Consider the following 18,495-nt stretch of genomic DNA (forward strand, 5'->3'; position numbering starts at 1 on the left):
TATATATATATATAATACACACACACACACTGACAAAATAACTGATTGACATAAATGAATGTAAATTAACAGGGTTTCACATAATTATCATATTAGAAGTTTTAGAACCACATTATAATTATCTGTAACACAACACATATATTCTGTACATTGTAAGTGCTCTTCCACTGAGATAAATTTAACATCAAACCAGTTCTAGTTTTTGAAAAGCAAGACCCAAGAAAATAATGTACAGACTTGAAACATGCCCTCAAACAACTGACACCAGTTAGCAACACTGTACCTGTCTACAGGTGTGCTGCTTCTCATGTACTCAGAAAGGGACTCCCTCTGTACTTACAGACAGAGGCAGCACACTGCTGACACAGGGAACAGAGTGCAGGTTGTCCTTTGGCAGTTCCAGCTAGCATCAACATTGCAATGCAAACGAGTCCTTCCAATCCTGTTTATAATCAAGTGCATATATAGTTTTCAGTACCTCTCCACCTTAAAAGAAAAAGAAGCACTTTGTAAGTGTAACTTTTTACATTTCCTTACTAGCACTGACACGGCACTGTGCTTAAATTTGATACAATGGGATAGTTGCCACATACCTCATGGAGGTGTCTTAGAGTCCACAGGACTTACGATGCAACCTAGAAACAGAAATATTTGTATTTTCCTCAGTAAGCCTTTCAATTTGCATGTATGCTGGAAAAGTGCATTACTAAGTGACTGGGTGACTGAGTGCAGAGAGAAGACACTGGAATATTGTAACGTTCATTACTAGTGTGCAGGACGAGGCTGGGCAGCTGAGCATGTAGTGTTTTAGTATTCATTAAGGTGATTCCTTACCTTGGGCTGCTCCAGTACCAGCCAGCGCTCTGTAACCTGCTGTACATCTTGCCCACTGAGGGGCTCCCGCAACCGAGCCCTGACCTCCAGATGCCCACCAGTCGGCTTCCTCCCATCAAATAGCTAAGTCAGGCAAGACAGACAGATAATGGGTGCCTTTCCAAGGACCTCTTTACAGCTTATTAGACTAAATCTAAATTCAGGGTAAAATCTTGGTTACACTAAGTGTGACATGAAAAAAGCAGGATGCGGGCAGATCCAATTCAATTTTGTTTAGAAAGTGGTTTTGCTCAGTGTGCATTTCACAATTAAGGGTAGGGTATCTCAACTGATTTTGACACTACAATTACAGTATGCAAATAACTACTCATTACAGTTTGGATGGTAAATGCTTCCTAATCTATGGAAATAGATGTAACATATTAAGTTCTGCCATGTGGAATATATATTGAGAACTGCCAAATTATACAGAACTGTGCAAAATTATACAGAAACACCCCCAGTGATCCAGTGCAAAGATGACGGTTCCTAGACTGATTATATGCTCCAATGCATGTTAAAAGTAAACCAGGCTTTACCTCAATGATTTCTCTGACTTCACACTCAGTTTCCAGCTTCTCCAGTTTCAAATGCACAGTTCCAACTGGTTTATCACTCCTCAAGAAGCCCCTTTGAAACAGGAACAATGGTTTTATTGTTATTTAGACTGGGGACCCTATACAGCTAAACGAGAACCAAGCAGTTACAGCAGCTAAACCCAATCCACAACCCAGATACTCTGAAACATGCCGATCACACTCTCCCAGCATTTATACAGCCTTTTCTTTATCAGTAGTCATTGTAATTAAAGTAACAAAACCAAAATAAATCTACAACAAAAGGCAAAGCTGGCACTGTATTCAAGAGCAATAGATGATTATTAGGCTAGCAAATAAATAAATAAATAAATAAATAATCTAGCATAAGTTAGCAACTAAATTCAGAGTGTTGTAGGGATGAAATCAATTTGAAGAGTTTTCAAAAACATGCCTTACCCTTTGTGCAACACTTCCAACTTGATGCCTTTGGACTGAATCACTCTCCTGAAGCCCCTGTGATTTCTGTTAATGTTCAGCTTGAAACTCTGGTTATACTCTGAAGAAGAGATACTAGCAGGTTCATTCAACCCTTAAACAAGCTTTTATTAATAATAATAATAATAATAATAATACCTGGACAATTTGTGTTCTTAATTACAGATGTTTTATGTTTCTGTGCTTGTTCCTGCAAAGCAAAAATAGAAAATTACTAGCAAAGCTGACAAAGAGCAGAAACAATATAACAGTATTCACAATTTTTGTATCTAAAGTACAAAAGTGTGTTTATTATATCATGATAAAAAGGATAAGAAGATTTAGTACCTAATTTTCTTCATTCAGTTTATATTTCTTGGCCCATATTAAAAATGAATTGCAAAATACAAAAAGCTTCACTAACTACAGCTTTTCTCCTGATGAAGTGGACGTACACTGTGCCACAAAAACCTGCATTAAAACCACAGATGTATCTATTAATATTTGAATATATTTAAATTAATTTGAATATATATTTTTACTCACCCCACTGGGATATGGGAATTCAAATTTCACAAATGCATCAAGATTATTTATTGCTATACCTGCAAAACAAAAATAACAACAATAACAAAACAAACATTATCGGTGCACTTGTGTAAAAATGGAGAATATTTTTTTTTTTTTTTTTTTTAAAGAGTTAAAACACAATCATAAAACATGCAAGATTTGCAGGGCAGTGGCTAACCTGATGTTTACTTTAAAATCAATGACTTCATGACTGTCTCTGGCAATGATCAGATAAAACAGGCGATTATCACTTTCATAGCCTACTGTTCATCTGGCTGGGCACTTTTTTAAACCTCAGTATGAGATTATGAGGACCCTCCACATATATTATGTGTCTGTGTCTGTGTGTGTGTGTACTGGTTCTCGTACCATCTCTTTGAACCCTTAACCCTTACCAGGCGGCACTGGTAGATTGATTCCTTTCACGACAATCAGAAGCAACTCTGTGCTGTTGATCTCTGGAAATATCCTGCGGGGGGGAGGGGGAGATGAAAATGAGAGACAATTGAACCCCTATTCTTTAAAAGGCTCTCCTGTTGGGACACTGCAGAGCCTTTGACAAATCAGCTTATCTACACCTTGTTTAACCATTTACCAAAAAACACAAAGGACATCATGCATTTAACTCGCATGCTAATTATTTTTTGTAAACAAGATTTTAAAATCTATTTAATAATTACAATTAAGCGCTAGTAATATTATTACTGCCCCCTCTCTATTTATTCTGTTGTAATTTGCAGATATTTAAGACAATGCTATTGAGGTTGCTGATTCTTTCTGTTACTTCATGTTTTGAAGTTCTAACTAACTAAGTTCATGCTAATGGTCTAGTTGAAATCAGTAAATGGGATTTACAGCATAGGCACCAGGATGCAGCAGTTTATTTATAGTGCTGTATTTGAAATTCATGCATATCCTAAATAAATGTAAAAAATGAAGAACCAGAAGATTCTCAGCACATTAAAAGTTTTTGTGTTAATGCATTAATAAATGTGTTCATCCCACATCTGACAAAATAATACAAAAAAAACCCCAAAACAACAACAGTAAACACTCCTGCATTCTTATACACTTGCTTAAAACAAACTCTCAAGGGGGCGTTTTTATGCACAGTACAGGTTGCATAACATGGGAAATATATTCCATATATAAGATAATCACCATACCATTGAGTCCCCTGGTCTCCTACGTGAAGGTTAACACTACCTACCGTACAATACTATAGGTCCTCTTCTCAAAATGGTGTTTTGGTGGATCAAGGCCCTGAGCCTGAGCTAGTTTTAAGATCTCAAGGTTCTTTTTACAGTCTTCTGACATTTTCTCAAATCTGCATAAAGAAAAAAATTGCATAAAGAAAGCTGGATAAACAATGGTGTGACAGGGCAGCCTTGGCTAACACAATGGGAAATCACAGGGAAATGAAGAAAAGCCAGGTCACACACATGATCACCAAGCCAAAAAGCCTGTACTTTGCTTTAACAAACAGAACAGATTTCGACATGACTAGCTAACCAGCTCTGTGGTTCTACCTTTTTGTTCATACAGGCCTATAATCCAGTTTAATTGTTCTGTTTTTGATGACCAATCTGAAGGGAAAGTACTTGTACTCACTTTGTGGTTTCTGTTATATTTCCGAGGTGTGTAAATTGCTTAGAGTAAGAAACACATTTCTGAAAAGAAAGAATATATCTGTAAGGCCACAGCAGCAATCTTAATGAAAAAGTATAAACTTTTCATAATGTACATAATTGAATTTTGCCTCGTTATTATTTTGTTATATCACATTCATATCAGTATTCACCTCACACTGCTCTTTCAGTATCTTAGCAAGCTGCATGTAAACGTCTTCTGTTTTCTGAGAGAGCTGCACATCACTGTGATGCACCAAGATGAAATCATCCTCTTTATCACCCAGAGGGGACGGCACCTGAACAGAATACAATGAAAAAAAAAAATCATGGCTACTTAGAGAGTAAATATAGAAATCTCATGCAATACAATACAACATATTTTATATATAAAGCCATACAGAACATCTCATTTTCAATATACAGTGCAATAGCATTACCATAGAAGTTGATAATAATAATAATAATAATAATAATAATAATAATAATAATAATAGCATATAAATCAACATCCCATGTACAATGGACGGAGCACAGGACAAGGAGAAGGAGGAAGACAGGAGAAGAGACATGTTATGAGGACTTAATATGGACCACTAAGTTTATTCTCAGTCCACCACATACAGGTTTACAGTGATCCCTAATTTATTTTAAATGGTCTTTCTCAATTCCTTGGCTATTCCCTAGCTGAAGGTACCTTGGACATATCGACAGCCTTCCCATTCTTGGCTGCTTCTATCATCGGCTCAAGTCCCTTGGCGGTGCGCAGAAAGTTCTTGGCCTGTTCCAGGTCATTCTTCTGCTTGGCCTGGACAGCTGCCTTCATGTACTGCTTCCTGCAGCTCTCTAGGAACTCAAGCTGCTGCTGAGCTGTGAAATGGTGAAATCCGACAATCAGATTGGAGTCTCCTGACTGACAGACAGCAACATGAAAAGTTATTTAAGTCTGTCAAAAACGTTATGTTATGAAATGTGATCTGAAGAGGGTCTCGATGGATTACCAAGATGATATTTTACACGGAAACATCTTCATAGTAATACAAACAGTGAACACTTTTTTCTAATCTCTGCTAAAAGACTGTTTGTGCTTCTGTACATAATTCAGCCCTGCACTTCCGAGAGAAGTTGTAGGAAAAACAGTGACTGGTTACGGAGCATGAAGTAACAATAGTTTCTTCCTCTCAAATGTCATAAAAAAAACAAGACACCACATACTGCTTCCATTATCTTCCCATTACCTGCTTGAGAAAGACCCTCTCCATGGGACTGTCTCTTAGGTGAAGGGGAGGGGCCACCCTGCACCTGCACTGTTGGCGGCACAGCCAGCATAGGCTTCTTTGGTTTCTGCGGTGTGGCCAGGGGCTGCTTGAAGAAAAAGGAAGAGCATCAGTCTGACAGCAGAGGGGGGAAGAAACGCAACATGCAATGAATAATTCATCTAACAATGTTCTACAATTGTATTTAATTAGGTGCTTAGCTAAGCCACCAAGGCTGAAATCTCTTTCAAATGTGTCATCATGAGAATTACATCATGAGAATTACATTACATTTACCCAACATATTTTAAATTACCTTATAGTTCATGAATTTCTATTGTTATGTAGAAAAAAAGTAGTATGTATATTAAATATAATGGTTATCTGTGATGGTATGACAGGATATAAACTCCATTTGAATATTATTGAACCCCTAAGCTGTTTTTAAATACTGTGCTTCATTTTTGCATACACACACACAGCACTTGAAGAATTCTTTCTGCATAGAGTACAGTCAAGTTTTGAAAGACATAAAACACACATACCTCATCCTCCTCATCTTCCTCGTCTCCCTCCTTACCCTCGTCGCTGACCAGTTTGGAAGCAGCCTCCAGCACAGCAGCAATCCCCTGCTCCGTTCCAGCACCCTCCATCCCGGGGATAGGGGGGAACCCTGCAGAGGGAGAGACAGCACGGTTTCAATTGCATTGCCTCATCTGTTCTGAGCAGCATGGTCCTATACAATGCACTGCAATGAACAGTTCAACCTGCAAAGGGATGGGGGGTGGAAGAGTAGGTCCTAGAAGATGCAATAGGAAAGGTGGGGTGTAGAAGAGAATTAAGAGGCTAGTAAGGTCCCAGTGTAGTTAAGATAAAACAAGAGGAATGGGTATGGGTCTAACCTGGTGGGACTGGCAGCTCAGAGAAGTTCACGGTTCTGCCCGCCTTGTGCGCTCGGATTGCATCCTGGTATTGCTGCATTAGGAGAGGGAGGTGAGTAGGATTTGCTTAGTTTCAAGTTATACTAAAGCCTAAATTAAATTAATCCCACTAAAACTAATTGAAGAGTATTTTAAATGACATAAGGGCATACCCAAGACCGAGACCAGTTAACTGGTTTGCTGTGTTGGAGTTATTTTTCATAGACTGCACTAAGTTTGCATTTTTAGTGGCGCTCCCCCCCATAGACCTCTTTACAGGTCTATATCGTTGAAGGAGTAATCAAAAATGGGGTGGCACAGGTACTACAGGTACAACTTACAGAGCTTCCCTAGAAAACTGCTTTGGTTTTGTGAAGTGGACCTCAACTCACTGAGTACTATGGTAGGACCAACATATACATTCCACAGTGAGAAATACCAAAAACCATTCCCTTTTATTATTTTCTTGTACAATCTGTAACCATCGGTCTCCCTTCTCTTATCCCCACTCCCCCTCACGCACCTTGGCTATCCTGTCATGCATCCTGGCCTTGCGCTCCTCTCCACTGGTTTTGGCCTGAGCTGATGCCTCTTTGTACTTCTCCATCCTCTGCTGTAAAGCCTCCAGCACATCTTTAGGCTGAGGAGGAGCAGCTGGGAACAGAGAGGAAAACACATGCGGTAACAATTCTGCAAGATGCGCCCTCTGTAAAGCAACTTCCATCCCAGAAATGGTTAATGGTATGAGTGCTCCCTTCTTACTCACCTGCTGCTGGGGAAACTGCCATGGGCCCTGCTGCTTGTACAGGTTGAGTCTCCTCTGTAGCACCACCTGTTGCATGGGAGGGGGATGCCGCAGCCTTTCTTATTTCAACATCTAGGGAATTTGGAGAGATTATAATTCCAAAAAAGAATCCAACAATAGTTAAACCATTACATTTTTTCTATTATCCACTTTAAATTAGGACAGTTGCAGATTTCACATTTTTATGCAACAAATATATTTTTTTCCTGGACCAATATATCCTATCTTACCTCCTGGAGGTGGTGGCATGTTACTCAGATCGATGGGCTGCCCACCCTCCAAGGCTTCTATCGCTGCATCAAATTTCTGCTCCAAATAGACAAAGAGAAATATGTAATCTGATGCATATTTATTTATACTGTAAGTACATCACATCGGCAGGTTCGTGAATATTAATGCAAAATCAGAATCTGAATCCTTAACATTACATTGCTTATAAACTCCCAAATCCACACTTCATTAAAATCTAAATATGTATTTTTGGCTTACCTCCCTAAACCCAAAGCTTTCCATGCTTTATCAAGGCAGTATTGTATCATCAAGCAAGTGGTTCCCTTCTCTTACCAACTGGTATCCCAAGAAAGACTTTCAATGCAATTATTAAATAACAGGACCAGCTTGAAGAAGCAGCCACACATGTCCAGTCCTTTGGGCTTCTCTATACAGGGCGTTTCAAGATTTCTGTCCCACAGGGATTTTATGTTTTTGTCTTGTTGCAGGTGAAAATCTAACGTACAGTAACTATGATGGCACAGTATTCACCACAAAGCGCCAGGACATTTGAAACACCCTCTACATAGTTTGTACTAAAAGCTGCACCCTACTCACCTTGCCAGTTTTCATGTACTCCTTGGCTCTGTCTAAGTCACCTTGTTGTTTGGCTTTCAGAGCTGCTATTTTATATTCCTTCTGTCTCCCTAGCAGCAGTACCTTGGTAGCTCCATGGTCTTTAGCTATACATTAAACAAAACAAAAAAAAAAAGTTTCACTTTGCATACCCAGAAGAGTGGCAGTAGCATGCGCTTTTGAATATCTGTGTATAAAAGGTTCTAGTGTTCATGTATCAGCTGTGTGTATTTGTGTGTTTATAAGCAAGTCTTTAGCTTACTCAATTTAGTTGCCTCAAACCACTGTGAGACACACCAGGACCCTACTACTGCAAGCATGACTCGGCATCCATACCTTTGAGTGGAGTTGTGTGCAAAACATCACTAAGATGATTTAAATGTGGTCACGGAAATCAGAACTCAGTACAGACAACCTCAATTACTCATTAGAAAGCCAGAGAACAACCCAACATCTTCACACAGACATAGCTACGTATGCAGGGTGGTTTGTGGTCCTGGCTCTTTCACCTGCTTTTGAATCTATTCCTTTGTTTGCTTCGCTGACTTCGTGCTCTGGAGCTGGGAATGCTGTCTCTACTGGGGTCTCTGGGGCAGTGGCAGGTTCAGGTTCTTCAGTCTCTTCTGCTTTTCTCTCTATCACAGCTTGGCCCTCCGATTCTGAATTAGGTTCCTTGACTCTCACTGGCAAGCCCTCGGAATGAGCCTCATTCTCAGAATCTTGGACGCCAGCCAGAGCAGCAGTTTTTCCAGTGGTCACTAGAGGTGGGATTTCAGCCTCGTTGATTTTTTTGCCTTTCTTAATAGATGTCAGCATTGTCTCTAAAGTCTGTGGAAAAAAAAAAGGGTGACATTAAAGTTGTTTAATGAACCCTCATATATTGATTCCTGACTACATATAAAACGTGTTTTAAAGACATTCTGCCCAAATAACAATGATATGCCACCTTTTGTTTCTTTAACAAAACTTTATTTAAATCAATCTTTATGAATAGAGCTTGTTAAGTCAATGGTTAGGAGACAATTTCGTGCACTTCTTTATCACATTAAACTGTTGGTCAACATTAGTTTCACAATCCTTTATATTCCCATATAGAAATGAAGGATAAAATGACAGAAAGTAAAGGAAACTTACCTTCAGGCCCCTGTCGTATCTCCGTGCTTTAGATGTCTCCCCACTTGCCTTGGCGTTGCTGATAGCAGTCTTATACATTCCTATTCTTTCCTCTAGGGTGCGCTGTACACCACTGGGGGCAGCTGTAACCTCAGGCACCTGGACAAAAACACATAAAAGAAAAGAGTGTTCAACTATTTAAATCTTCACTCTACAGGACAGTTTTACATAATCTGAGACAGTCAGAAAAGCCATGGCAAAGCACAAACCTGCATGTTTAACTTCTACATTGCTTCTGTCAGTGTATGAAAACGTTATATTTAGTAAACCTATTCCATCCATCCATTATCATTAACCACTTAATCCTTTACAGGGTTGTGGTGAGCCAGAGCCTAACCCAACACACACAGGGCGCAAGGCAGGACTACACCCTGGACGGGACACCAGTCCATCTCAGGGCATCACACACACACGCACACACAGAGGGCAATTTAGAATGACCAATCAACCTGAACAGCATGTCTTTGGACTGTAGGAGGAAACCGGAGTACCTAGAGACAGACCCCTAGGCCGGAATCAAACCCAGGACCTGGCACTGTGAGGCAGAAGCTCTAACCTCCATGCCACCGTGATGCCCTATTTAGTAAACATATTGCACAATGAAAATCTTGTAAAAATGTACTCGCTGGCACAGCAGAGGCAGAAAATAAAGAGAGAAAAAGGCAAGTCTACAGGCCAGTTCTGAAGAAAAAAAACAAGGGAGTCATTCATGCCCAATCCCCTATGTAAACTGCAATCTGTGAATTACTGGAAACACCAGTGTTCTTTTTCTATTACTTACGTTTTCCATGTAATTTACTGTTGGGTGCTAAAAAAAAAAAAAAAACTGAGTCCCCCACCCTCAATACAGAAGAAGGGTAGGTACAGTTCATATAAACCATACTGTACTTGTTATTTGGAACTACAGGACTTGTATATTTATTCCCCAGTACAACAGGTACAGTTACATGGGTTTTTTAATTCACTTTTCTTTTAGTTAATAGCTCTCTGTTTGTTGTTACTTATTCAACAAATTTATGGGCTCCATCTTGTTTGTCCAAGTCATCATAATTTTAACATTAGTATTTTCGTCTAATCATAGGGAAATCTTTTAGGTCATACATCGCCACCGCATTTATCAGCAAAGCAATTACAAAAACAAAAAGCTCTGAAACACGCAAAGAGCAAACAAACACATCAATAATTTCAGTGCAAGCAATGTATGACAAACCACCCATTTTGCAGCACTACAGAATCTACCTGTGGTCCTGAGTCTGTTTGCGATGGAGTTGGTTTGTGTGCAGGGGGCATTTCCACAGCAACAGACGATTCTGTGGGTTCCATCTCAACATTTTCTGCTTCCTCCGCCTCTCCAACCACATCCTGTAACTCTGCCTAGAAAGGGGCAACAGGCATGGTATGGTTTCACAATAATATGGTGTTGTGATGTTTTTCCTCAGAAAAAACAAAACTTAGATAACTAGAAAAAGCCTCAGAAATGGACAGGTCCATATGTAAAGGGCTTAAAAGTCTTAATAATGTAAACAGGTGGGTTTCCACAGAGTTTCAAAAAGTAGAACAATATTAGTTGAACAAAGGGGTCATAAAAACTATTCATTGAAATGCTAGAAATGCATGACCCTACACTTTGTTAAACACCAAACAGGATGACAATTATAGATAGTGCATTAATTCAAACCAATTGGCTACTAAAAAATGAATGAATGAATAACTAAAATAAATACAACCCACCAGCAAGTCCTCATCGTTTTCCAAATCTTCATCATCATCTTCTTCATCGTCGCTGTCTCTCATGCAGTTCTCAGCCATTTTCTCAATGTCCTCCACTGGCAAAGGGGCTAAAGGACATGCCACACTTAATTCAAAAGATGATCATCAGTATAAAGTCCCATTGAACACAACACATGGTGCAGGGTGCTCATTAAAAGGGGTGTTAGACTATTTTAAATACAATTTGCCTGACAAACGAGGAGCATGGTAAATGGATAGAGGCAATTGCTGATATATTACACAGAAGCCATATGTTTTATGCATGTTTAGTTTCTATACTTACTCTTGCCTTTAGGTTTGGGCTTCCCACCTTCCCCTGATCTCTTCCCCATAATGGCAGCAAATTCTGTCTCCAAATCTCCATCATCTATGTCACCATCCAGATCCATCATCATCTCGTCTGGGTTGAAATCCATGAACAATCCCATCTGGCAGCGAAAGAAAAATACTTAAAACGTAATGTCAGTGCTGCTGCTCTTTATTGATTAATTTGAACTTTACCTGGATATTAAAAAGTTTTCAGTGTCATTAAAGTAATGACTGTGATGACATGATTTATTTGCTCAATAGTCAAATGCATGTTTCTTCTTAGTATGGAATAAAGACCATTCAAGTATACTGGGCTTATCCAGCAACAGGAAAACCAACCTACCCTTATTGGTATAAATCTCTAGTCAGTATATGGAATGACCTTTGTGCCTTCTGCAAACATATGTATATATATATATATATATATATATATATATATATATATATACACACACACACACACATACACACACGAAATAATTGTATAAAAAGTATTATACCAAACTAATCACTCACGATATGTTACTGATTCCGGATTATTTTGCGTATTTAAATACATCGCGCACACTCTCGCATCTCTATTAGTGTTCAAAAAACTAACTCTTGGTCACATTTTACCAAACATTTTTAGACTGATAAATAAACAATTACAATAACAATCAAACCTACTTCCGCCCTGGGAGTGGTTATCGGTAGTAAAACCAAACAGTGGACAAGGTTAGAAAAACATTCCCTTAAATGATTGAATTAAAAAATGACATTCACACGTATGGCAAATGTTGCTTATTTATCATATCTTGCTGCAATAAAAAAGATATCAAGAAAGGCTTCATTCAGGACGGTTTGTTTATCCAGAGACTGTGGTTGATTTACCTGTTTGGCTGCAGCGGCACCTTGGCCTTTGGGCAGCGACTGTTTCTTGTTTTTCCTACGAAGCATTTCGACTCAACAGGCGGCTAAGCTCTGAGGGAAGTATATTGAAAACAAAATCAACACCACCAGCTTCTTCATTATCAAGGGCAGAGAAGTTGAAAAATATAATCAGGTACAGTAGATAAAAAAAAAAAAACATAGGGAATACGAAACAAATATACTGGCCTAGATATAGTTGCCCACTGTATGAGCATTCTATCATCTATCTGTTTTACAAAATAAATTCAATTTAAAAGGGAAATATAAAGGCAGTTTGCTTACAGTTAACAAATGAGTCTTCCAAAGACTGATGTTTCAGAGTGCGATTACCGCCAATAAATTGAAAATACACCACACTGAAAAAGCAGTTACATAAGATAGTTTTCTGAAAATAATGTTCAATCTGTGTAAACAAAATTCAACTGTGAAGTTCAGGCAACCTGGATTTGGAGAAAAGCGGGCGATTAATAACAAGCGAGCAAAATAATCATTTTAAAAACAATTGTACTAAAAGAAAAGTAAAAAGAAAGAAAAGTAAAAGAACTAAAGGTTCTGAGGTCTATTACCTTAAAAACGAATCAGCTGTGGTTATTTTGTTCTTGGAAATAAGTTTTGTTTGTTTTTAATGTTTCAAATCTGTGTTTCTAAACGAAAGTATACTGTTTACACTACCTGAACCTGTTCTTCTTCCGCAAATTACAACATTGCAGCGCAAGCAGCGGCATGTGACTCGGGTAATCACACTGCTATAAATTAGTGACACGATGTACTGCTAAAAGTTTAGCATCAACTAAAATTTTAGGATTGAGACATAATAATAATAATAATAATAATAATAATAATAATAATAATAATAATAATAATAATAATACATGGACATACATAAACTATATATAATTTTGATATTTTACTTAACATGTAATCAAAGAAACAACAAAATGACATCGCAACAGTCTACCGGAAGCCATAATGTACAGTATTTCTTGTTAGATTTCAAAATGTCACATTTTTCAAATGTTGTCAGTGTTTCGTTAAGTATATGAGAAACTACAGACGGTATGTCATTTACTATGTGAATGTAACATTATTCAGCAGGTTGCGTTCGACTTTATGAAGCAAAATTAGCAAAACATCATTTTACAGTCATGCTTACTGTCGTCAATCACACGTTGGGTCTCTAAATAAGAACATCTGTTGTGTAATGTATAAGCATTACATTGATCATAACAGTATTTTCATTTCAATATGATGAATGGTCTATGTATTTTTTCACAGAGCCATACGCAAATGAAACACAATTTCATTTTGAAAATGAAATATAGTATTTCAGATTTTTATAAACAGAATGTGAATAACCAAATAAGGAAATAAAAAAAAAAGTGAAAACAGGAAAAATAGAGACAGAGCAAATATAAACACATTATCTCAATATTCTGACACTATTTATAACCTGTAGAATACCATTAAAAGCAAGTTTCCTCCCAGTTGGAAGCGGTTCTCCAGATGTATGTACAAGCGCAAGTACATACACAGGTGGGACATCCAAACTCCATTTATATTGCTATACAACACTCAACAACTTGTGTAAGGTCTTTTAATCACTATGTTAAAAGCAGTCCTCTAGCACTGTCCTACATCCTCCAGATTCCTGTTTGGTGTTTGTGTCCCAAAATCTACTTGAATGTCCAGACCATGTTTTACAGTAGTCTGAAATAATCTAATTTGGTTCACACCCCCCAGTGGCTGTAAATCCAATCAAGGGGCTGTTGGACTCTGCTGCCACGGTAACCACAAAACGAATATTTGAACTGCCCAATTAGAGAGTAGACGCCCGGGCCATTTAAACCTGATTGCATCACAGGACCGTTGCAGTTACGGATTGAAACAATCAGGAGAAAACGAGTGGTTGGAACACGAGTAATCGAGTAACAGATAATTGTAAAGTTATTTTAAAATGCCAGTGTAAAAGTGCAGCATTATTGCTTTATATTCATTACAGACATAGTGTTTTGGAGCATAAATTGACGTCTTGTTCTGTGGTGAGTTTCGTTTTTTGTTTATTTCTGATTTTATTTTTATTGAGACGTGCAAGTTAATCCACGAAATGTATTTACCAGACATGCATATCGTATATTTGGGCATTGTTTTGCCTTTTTTCTTTACTGCAGGACGAACTTGCTTTTTTTTTTTTTATTTGTGCAGGAATTGCTGGCCAACTCTGGCTAAAAATGTCCCAGTTTGTGTTTGAGAATGACCTGCAAAGTGTTCTTAAACTGGACATGCCCATAACAAATGCGCCGATGCCAAGGTGGCAGCGGAAGGCAAGTTCTTCGTCAGGATCCGGATCAACCTCTTCCAGCACCAGTACCACTAGCCTTACGCCTGCGAAGGCTGGAAACAAAGCACTAAGCACATCCAAGACCCCTGGAAAAACGCCAGGTACACTTCGCTTCGTTCTTTTACACATTATAAATGTGAGTTGTACCCCATGTAGCTTGAATGTAACAGAAATTAGCTGACAAAAAAAGCTTGTTTTCTGTTACTTGTAGCAGACGTATTTCCGTGACTCAAACTTAGTAACACGCGCTAGCTGGTTAAGATGTAGTTGGTGATGTAACTGCCTTCACAAGTGTCTAGAGCATTTTACAGTAAATTAGTGTTTACTTTAGAATTTAACTTTTTTCTGTTCAGGCAAAAACCCTAAGGCGCAGAACACCCCTTCTAAAGCAGGGGGTGACCGATATATTCCCAGCAGAAACAAGCAGCAGTTGGAGGTGGCTAGCTTCCTGCTAAGTAAAGAGAATGAGCCATGCCACACCACACCCACAGAAAAGGTGGGTCAGCCCTTTTTGCTATGGATTTGATTTGAGATCCCCCATAAAGATCCATCTGGTTTTACTGTACATGCATGTGGAATACAAGTATTTTTTTCTATACCTGTTTCACACGTTGGGAGAATCAATATTTTAAAGCATTTACCTTTGAAAAACTGTTGGTGCTCACCTCGGCCATCTAGTGGTAATTTACTTAAAATCGGGGGAGGGGGGGGGCGGCTGCTTTTAGTAGTTGGTCTACTTTTAGGACTACACTTAAACTCTTTGTATTGACATATGTTATTGCTAGTGAATAGAACTGTCTTAATTGTATTTCCTGTCTCCAATCCCAAGGACCACCGGAAAGCATGGTCTATGAACCTCAATGGCTATGATCTCGATGAGGCAAAGATTCTGCATTTGGGTGGCAAGCCCATGAATGCACCTGAAGGTACTGGATGAATTTAAAATTCGATTTAAGACCATTTGAAATGTTTTATTTATTGGCATGGTTATTGTATAATTAAAAAAAAAAAAAAAAACCTCTACACTTACTGTATCTGATGCTGGAAGACTAATGCATGTCTTTTAATCTAAAATATTTGGTCTCGCTTGCAGCTCATTCAGAACTGTAACTAAAACCAGAAAGTTAACTCCTGTTTTGGCCTCTTTGCAATGACTCCCTGTGCAGTTTAGAATTGCGTAAGATTTAGATTTTGACTTGATCCCTGAAATGGATAGGCAGAGTTACTGTAGTAAATATTGACCCTGTATACTCTTATTGACTGCACTCTTGGATCCCAGGATGCAGGGCTGCTGTTAATTTCTAGAGTGAATAAAAGGCCTTTTCTTGTAAAGTTCCTAAACTATGCAATGCTCTGACTTGTCAGGGAAGCTGGTACCCCTTCTGTTCAAGTCTGTAATAGCTTTCTGTCTTAGTGTTACTATTGATACAATCTAAACTGTTTTTTGTATTCTATTACAAACTAGTGTGGTTGGTGTGTCCCCCCCCCCTCCCCAAATACTGTATTGGACTAAGTTTAATGGTTTAACTTGTGTGTGTATATATATACAAATTTTGTGATTCTTAACTTGTGCCATATTTTTTGTATGTATGGAGTGTGCTATATACATTTGATAACGTTGGACTTACTATTTCATTTGTGTGCAGGCTACCAGAATAATCTCAAAGTTCTCTACAGTCAGAAGACCACGCCTGTCTCAACCAAAAAAACCACTCGATATATGTCCTCTGTACCAGACAAAATCCTGGATGCTCCTGAAATAAGAAATGATTTTTGTAAGTTATCCAGATTGCTACTGCTGGACTTCTGCGGTTTAGTCAACTAAACTCCATTATGGCTTGTTCAGCATGAACTCAGTTTAACTTTTTTTGGTATATTCTGCTTCATGTAGAAGCCAGACCGGAGTTGTGTGGGTTTTGTTTTCTTTTTAATGTGGTAGAACATCTCTTCCACAGATCTGAACCTTATTGACTGGAGCAGTCAGAATCACGTGGCTGTAGCTCTACACAACAATGTGTACCTGTGGAATGCTGCTACAGGTGACATTGTCTTGCTGATGCAGGTGGAAAGTGAAGAACACATCTCCTCTGTCTCTTGGATCAAAGAAGGGAACTTTCTGGCAGTGGGTGCAAGTGATGCAAAAGTACAGGTAAGCTGCTTAATCCTGTTTGATAGCCAGTGGCAGGATGGGACTGGTGCTGCCAACAGTATTACCTAGAAATGTATGCTTGCATTATTTGGGTATTCAGAGTAACTAATTGCAATTCAGATCCTGAAGACCTAGGGTAGATCCAATATTGCAGCTCTTTTTTTTTTTCTTCCTAGCTCTGGGATGTTGAATCGCAGAAACGTCTGCGTAACATGGCAAGCCACACCTCACGAGTGGCTTCCCTAAGCTGGAATAACCATATCCTATCAAGGTATGAACTTGTTCTAGCTTGAGCAGTTTTACCTTTAGTTCAGATGTGAATACCCTTTCTTTTAAACCTTTGGATTTTTATGCATCTCCAGTGGGGCAAGATCTGGGCACATTCATCACCACGATGTCAGGGTGGCTGAACACCATGTAGCTACTCTTTCTGGGCACTCGCAGGAGGTGTGTGGTCTGAAGTGGTCTCCTGATGGAAAGTACCTGGCCAGCGGTGCCAATGACAACCTGGTCTATGTGTGGCCAAATGTCCAAGAAAGCAGAGATTCCACTCCAGTACATTGCTTTACGCAGCACCAGGGGGCAGTCAAGGTAAGGGACTTGTAGGAATAACTATGAAACTGTAACCAACTTACTAAAACTGATCTCTTACCCTGAATATCTATTTTAATTCAGGCCTTAGCCTGGTGCCCATGGCAGACTAACATACTTGCTAGTGGAGGTGGAACCAGCGATAGACACATTCGTATCTGGAATGTGTCATCCGGCTCTTGTTTAAGTTCGCTAGATACAGAATCGCAGGTGAGACTCTACTTTCAATAAGCTTCTCCTGTTCCCTCCCACCCCCTTTTTCTAGTTCTCAAGTCTTATTTAACCTTGCAGGTCTGTTCATTGGTCTTTGCACCAAACTACAAGGAACTTGTCTCTGGACATGGTTATGCCCAGAATCAGCTAGTTCTCTGGAAATACCCCTCAATGGTTAAAGTTGCAGAACTAAGAGGTAACTTTCTTTCTTTTGACTTGCAGAATTCCAAAATCTTACTTATGAATCTTCTAGAACCATGATATTTGTGGCTAACCAGGACTTACTGTCCAGAGTAGCATGCACAGTATAACTTTTCTAATGGCCTTTCCTATTTTAAATAGGACACCAGGGCAGAGTTCTCAATCTGGCACTGAGTCCTGATGGTTCAACAGTCGTGTCGGCAGCAGCTGATGAAACTCTGCGTTTCTGGAAGTGTTGTGCAGTGGATCCTGCTAAGAAGGAAAAGACGGCCCCTAAATCCACCAGCATTATTCACCAGGGCATTCGATGACGTGTCTGCCTGTTTTACTTCACAGAAATAATGTAAACTATTGACTTTTTGTGCACTTGCATATACTGATTATCAATGTTAAATTGTCACTTCTGCTTTTTTAAAATAAAGTTTAATTTTGTGTTATTTTGCTTCTGTACTTGCTGGTTGTCGTAGTGGTGCGTTTTTTAAACTAGTTCCGCATATGTTCTAATCTATACTAATCAACATTAGTTTGTCAACTAATTGTGCAAAACATAGCCTGGGGAAAAGTGGCTGTGTACTTCAAATGCAATTGTCATTATAAATTGCAGCCCATCTCTAATCTATTCAATAATTTGTTTATAAACTGGCATATTGGAACCCACTGGAGTATTGTGTTGCAGTTAACCATTCTTTCCATTAGGTGTCAGCATTGACCATGTTATGATTGATTTGTAACATAGTGCTGTTATATATATTTAAGCATATATATAAAAACAATACTGTATAAATGGATAACTATGCAAAGGATTTCTTTTGATAGGGAGGGGTATTTTGTCTAAAACCAGAAAACACACGATGTGGCTCCCATTTGCCTCAATGCTTTTCCACTAGCACGTTCATTCTCATTTTGTAATGCAGAACAGTGTTCTAAC

The 18,495-nt window shown here is 38.7% G+C and overlaps 2 protein-coding genes across 5 annotated transcripts; one reads left to right on the forward strand and one right to left on the reverse strand.

Annotated features, from left to right (window-relative positions):
* Positions 1-31: 31 nt before the first annotated feature.
* LOC121331182 (coiled-coil and C2 domain-containing protein 1B-like) lies at positions 32-12,124 on the reverse strand. 3 transcript variants are annotated; one of them, XM_041278405.1, is made up of 25 exons: positions 12,037-12,124; positions 11,138-11,282; positions 10,816-10,922; positions 10,324-10,458; positions 9,046-9,183; positions 8,421-8,739; positions 7,894-8,018; positions 7,296-7,371; positions 7,027-7,137; positions 6,784-6,914; positions 6,243-6,315; positions 5,886-6,013; positions 5,323-5,449; positions 4,782-4,954; positions 4,258-4,383; positions 4,068-4,126; positions 3,667-3,783; positions 2,852-2,925; positions 2,433-2,491; positions 2,046-2,097; positions 1,869-1,968; positions 1,413-1,503; positions 835-957; positions 594-635; positions 32-486 (listed from the first exon to the last, which is right to left on the reverse strand). In XM_041278405.1, exons 1-24 carry the CDS (start codon positions 12,100-12,102, stop codon positions 624-626), a joined length of 2,667 nt encoding a protein of 888 aa, XP_041134339.1. In that variant the 5' UTR covers positions 12,103-12,124; the 3' UTR covers positions 32-486; positions 594-623. The 3 variants fall into 3 exon arrangements, with proteins under 3 accessions (XP_041134339.1, XP_041134338.1, XP_041134337.1); XM_041278404.1 differs by lacking the exons at positions 32-486; positions 594-635 and having other exon boundaries at positions 665-957; positions 5,323-5,446; XM_041278403.1 differs by lacking the exons at positions 32-486; positions 594-635 and having other exon boundaries at positions 665-957.
* LOC121331183 (cell division cycle protein 20 homolog) lies at positions 12,120-18,004 on the forward strand. 2 transcript variants are annotated; one of them, XM_041278407.1, is made up of 11 exons: positions 12,120-12,208; positions 14,278-14,514; positions 14,767-14,909; positions 15,243-15,339; positions 16,060-16,188; positions 16,369-16,562; positions 16,739-16,833; positions 16,925-17,153; positions 17,238-17,363; positions 17,445-17,562; positions 17,709-18,004. In XM_041278407.1, the coding sequence occupies exons 2-11, from the start codon at positions 14,304-14,306 to the stop codon at positions 17,876-17,878; spliced, it is 1,512 nt and encodes a 503-aa protein (XP_041134341.1). In that variant the 5' UTR covers positions 12,120-12,208; positions 14,278-14,303; the 3' UTR covers positions 17,879-18,004. The 2 variants fall into 2 exon arrangements, with proteins under 2 accessions (XP_041134341.1, XP_041134340.1); XM_041278406.1 differs by lacking the exon at positions 12,120-12,208 and adding an exon at positions 13,943-14,114.
* Positions 18,005-18,495: the final 491 nt, after the last annotated feature.

The sequence above is a fragment of the Polyodon spathula genome, chromosome 18 (genome assembly GCF_017654505.1).
Source record: "Polyodon spathula isolate WHYD16114869_AA chromosome 18, ASM1765450v1, whole genome shotgun sequence".
Lineage (NCBI taxonomy): Eukaryota > Metazoa > Chordata > Actinopteri > Acipenseriformes > Polyodontidae > Polyodon > Polyodon spathula.

Coding starts and splice junctions, on each gene's coding strand:
- LOC121331183 (XM_041278407.1), top strand. CDS start 14,304: ATGTCCCAGTTTGTGTTTGAGAATGACCTGCAAAGTGTTCTTAAACTG. Junction 16,189..16,368: donor TGAAATAAGAAATGATTTTT/GTAAGTTATCCA, acceptor TCTCTTCCACAG/ATCTGAACCTTATTGACTGG. Junction 17,563..17,708: donor TAAAGTTGCAGAACTAAGAG/GTAACTTTCTTT, acceptor TATTTTAAATAG/GACACCAGGGCAGAGTTCTC.
- LOC121331182 (XM_041278403.1), bottom strand. CDS start 12,102: ATGCTTCGTAGGAAAAACAAGAAACAGTCGCTGCCCAAAGGCCAAGGT. Junction 6,316..6,783: donor TGCATGACAGGATAGCCAAG/GTGCGTGAGGGG, acceptor CTCCTAATGCAG/CAATACCAGGATGCAATCCG. Junction 2,926..3,666: donor AGGACCTATAGTATTGTACG/GTAGGTAGTGTT, acceptor TCCCCCCCGCAG/GATATTTCCAGAGATCAACA.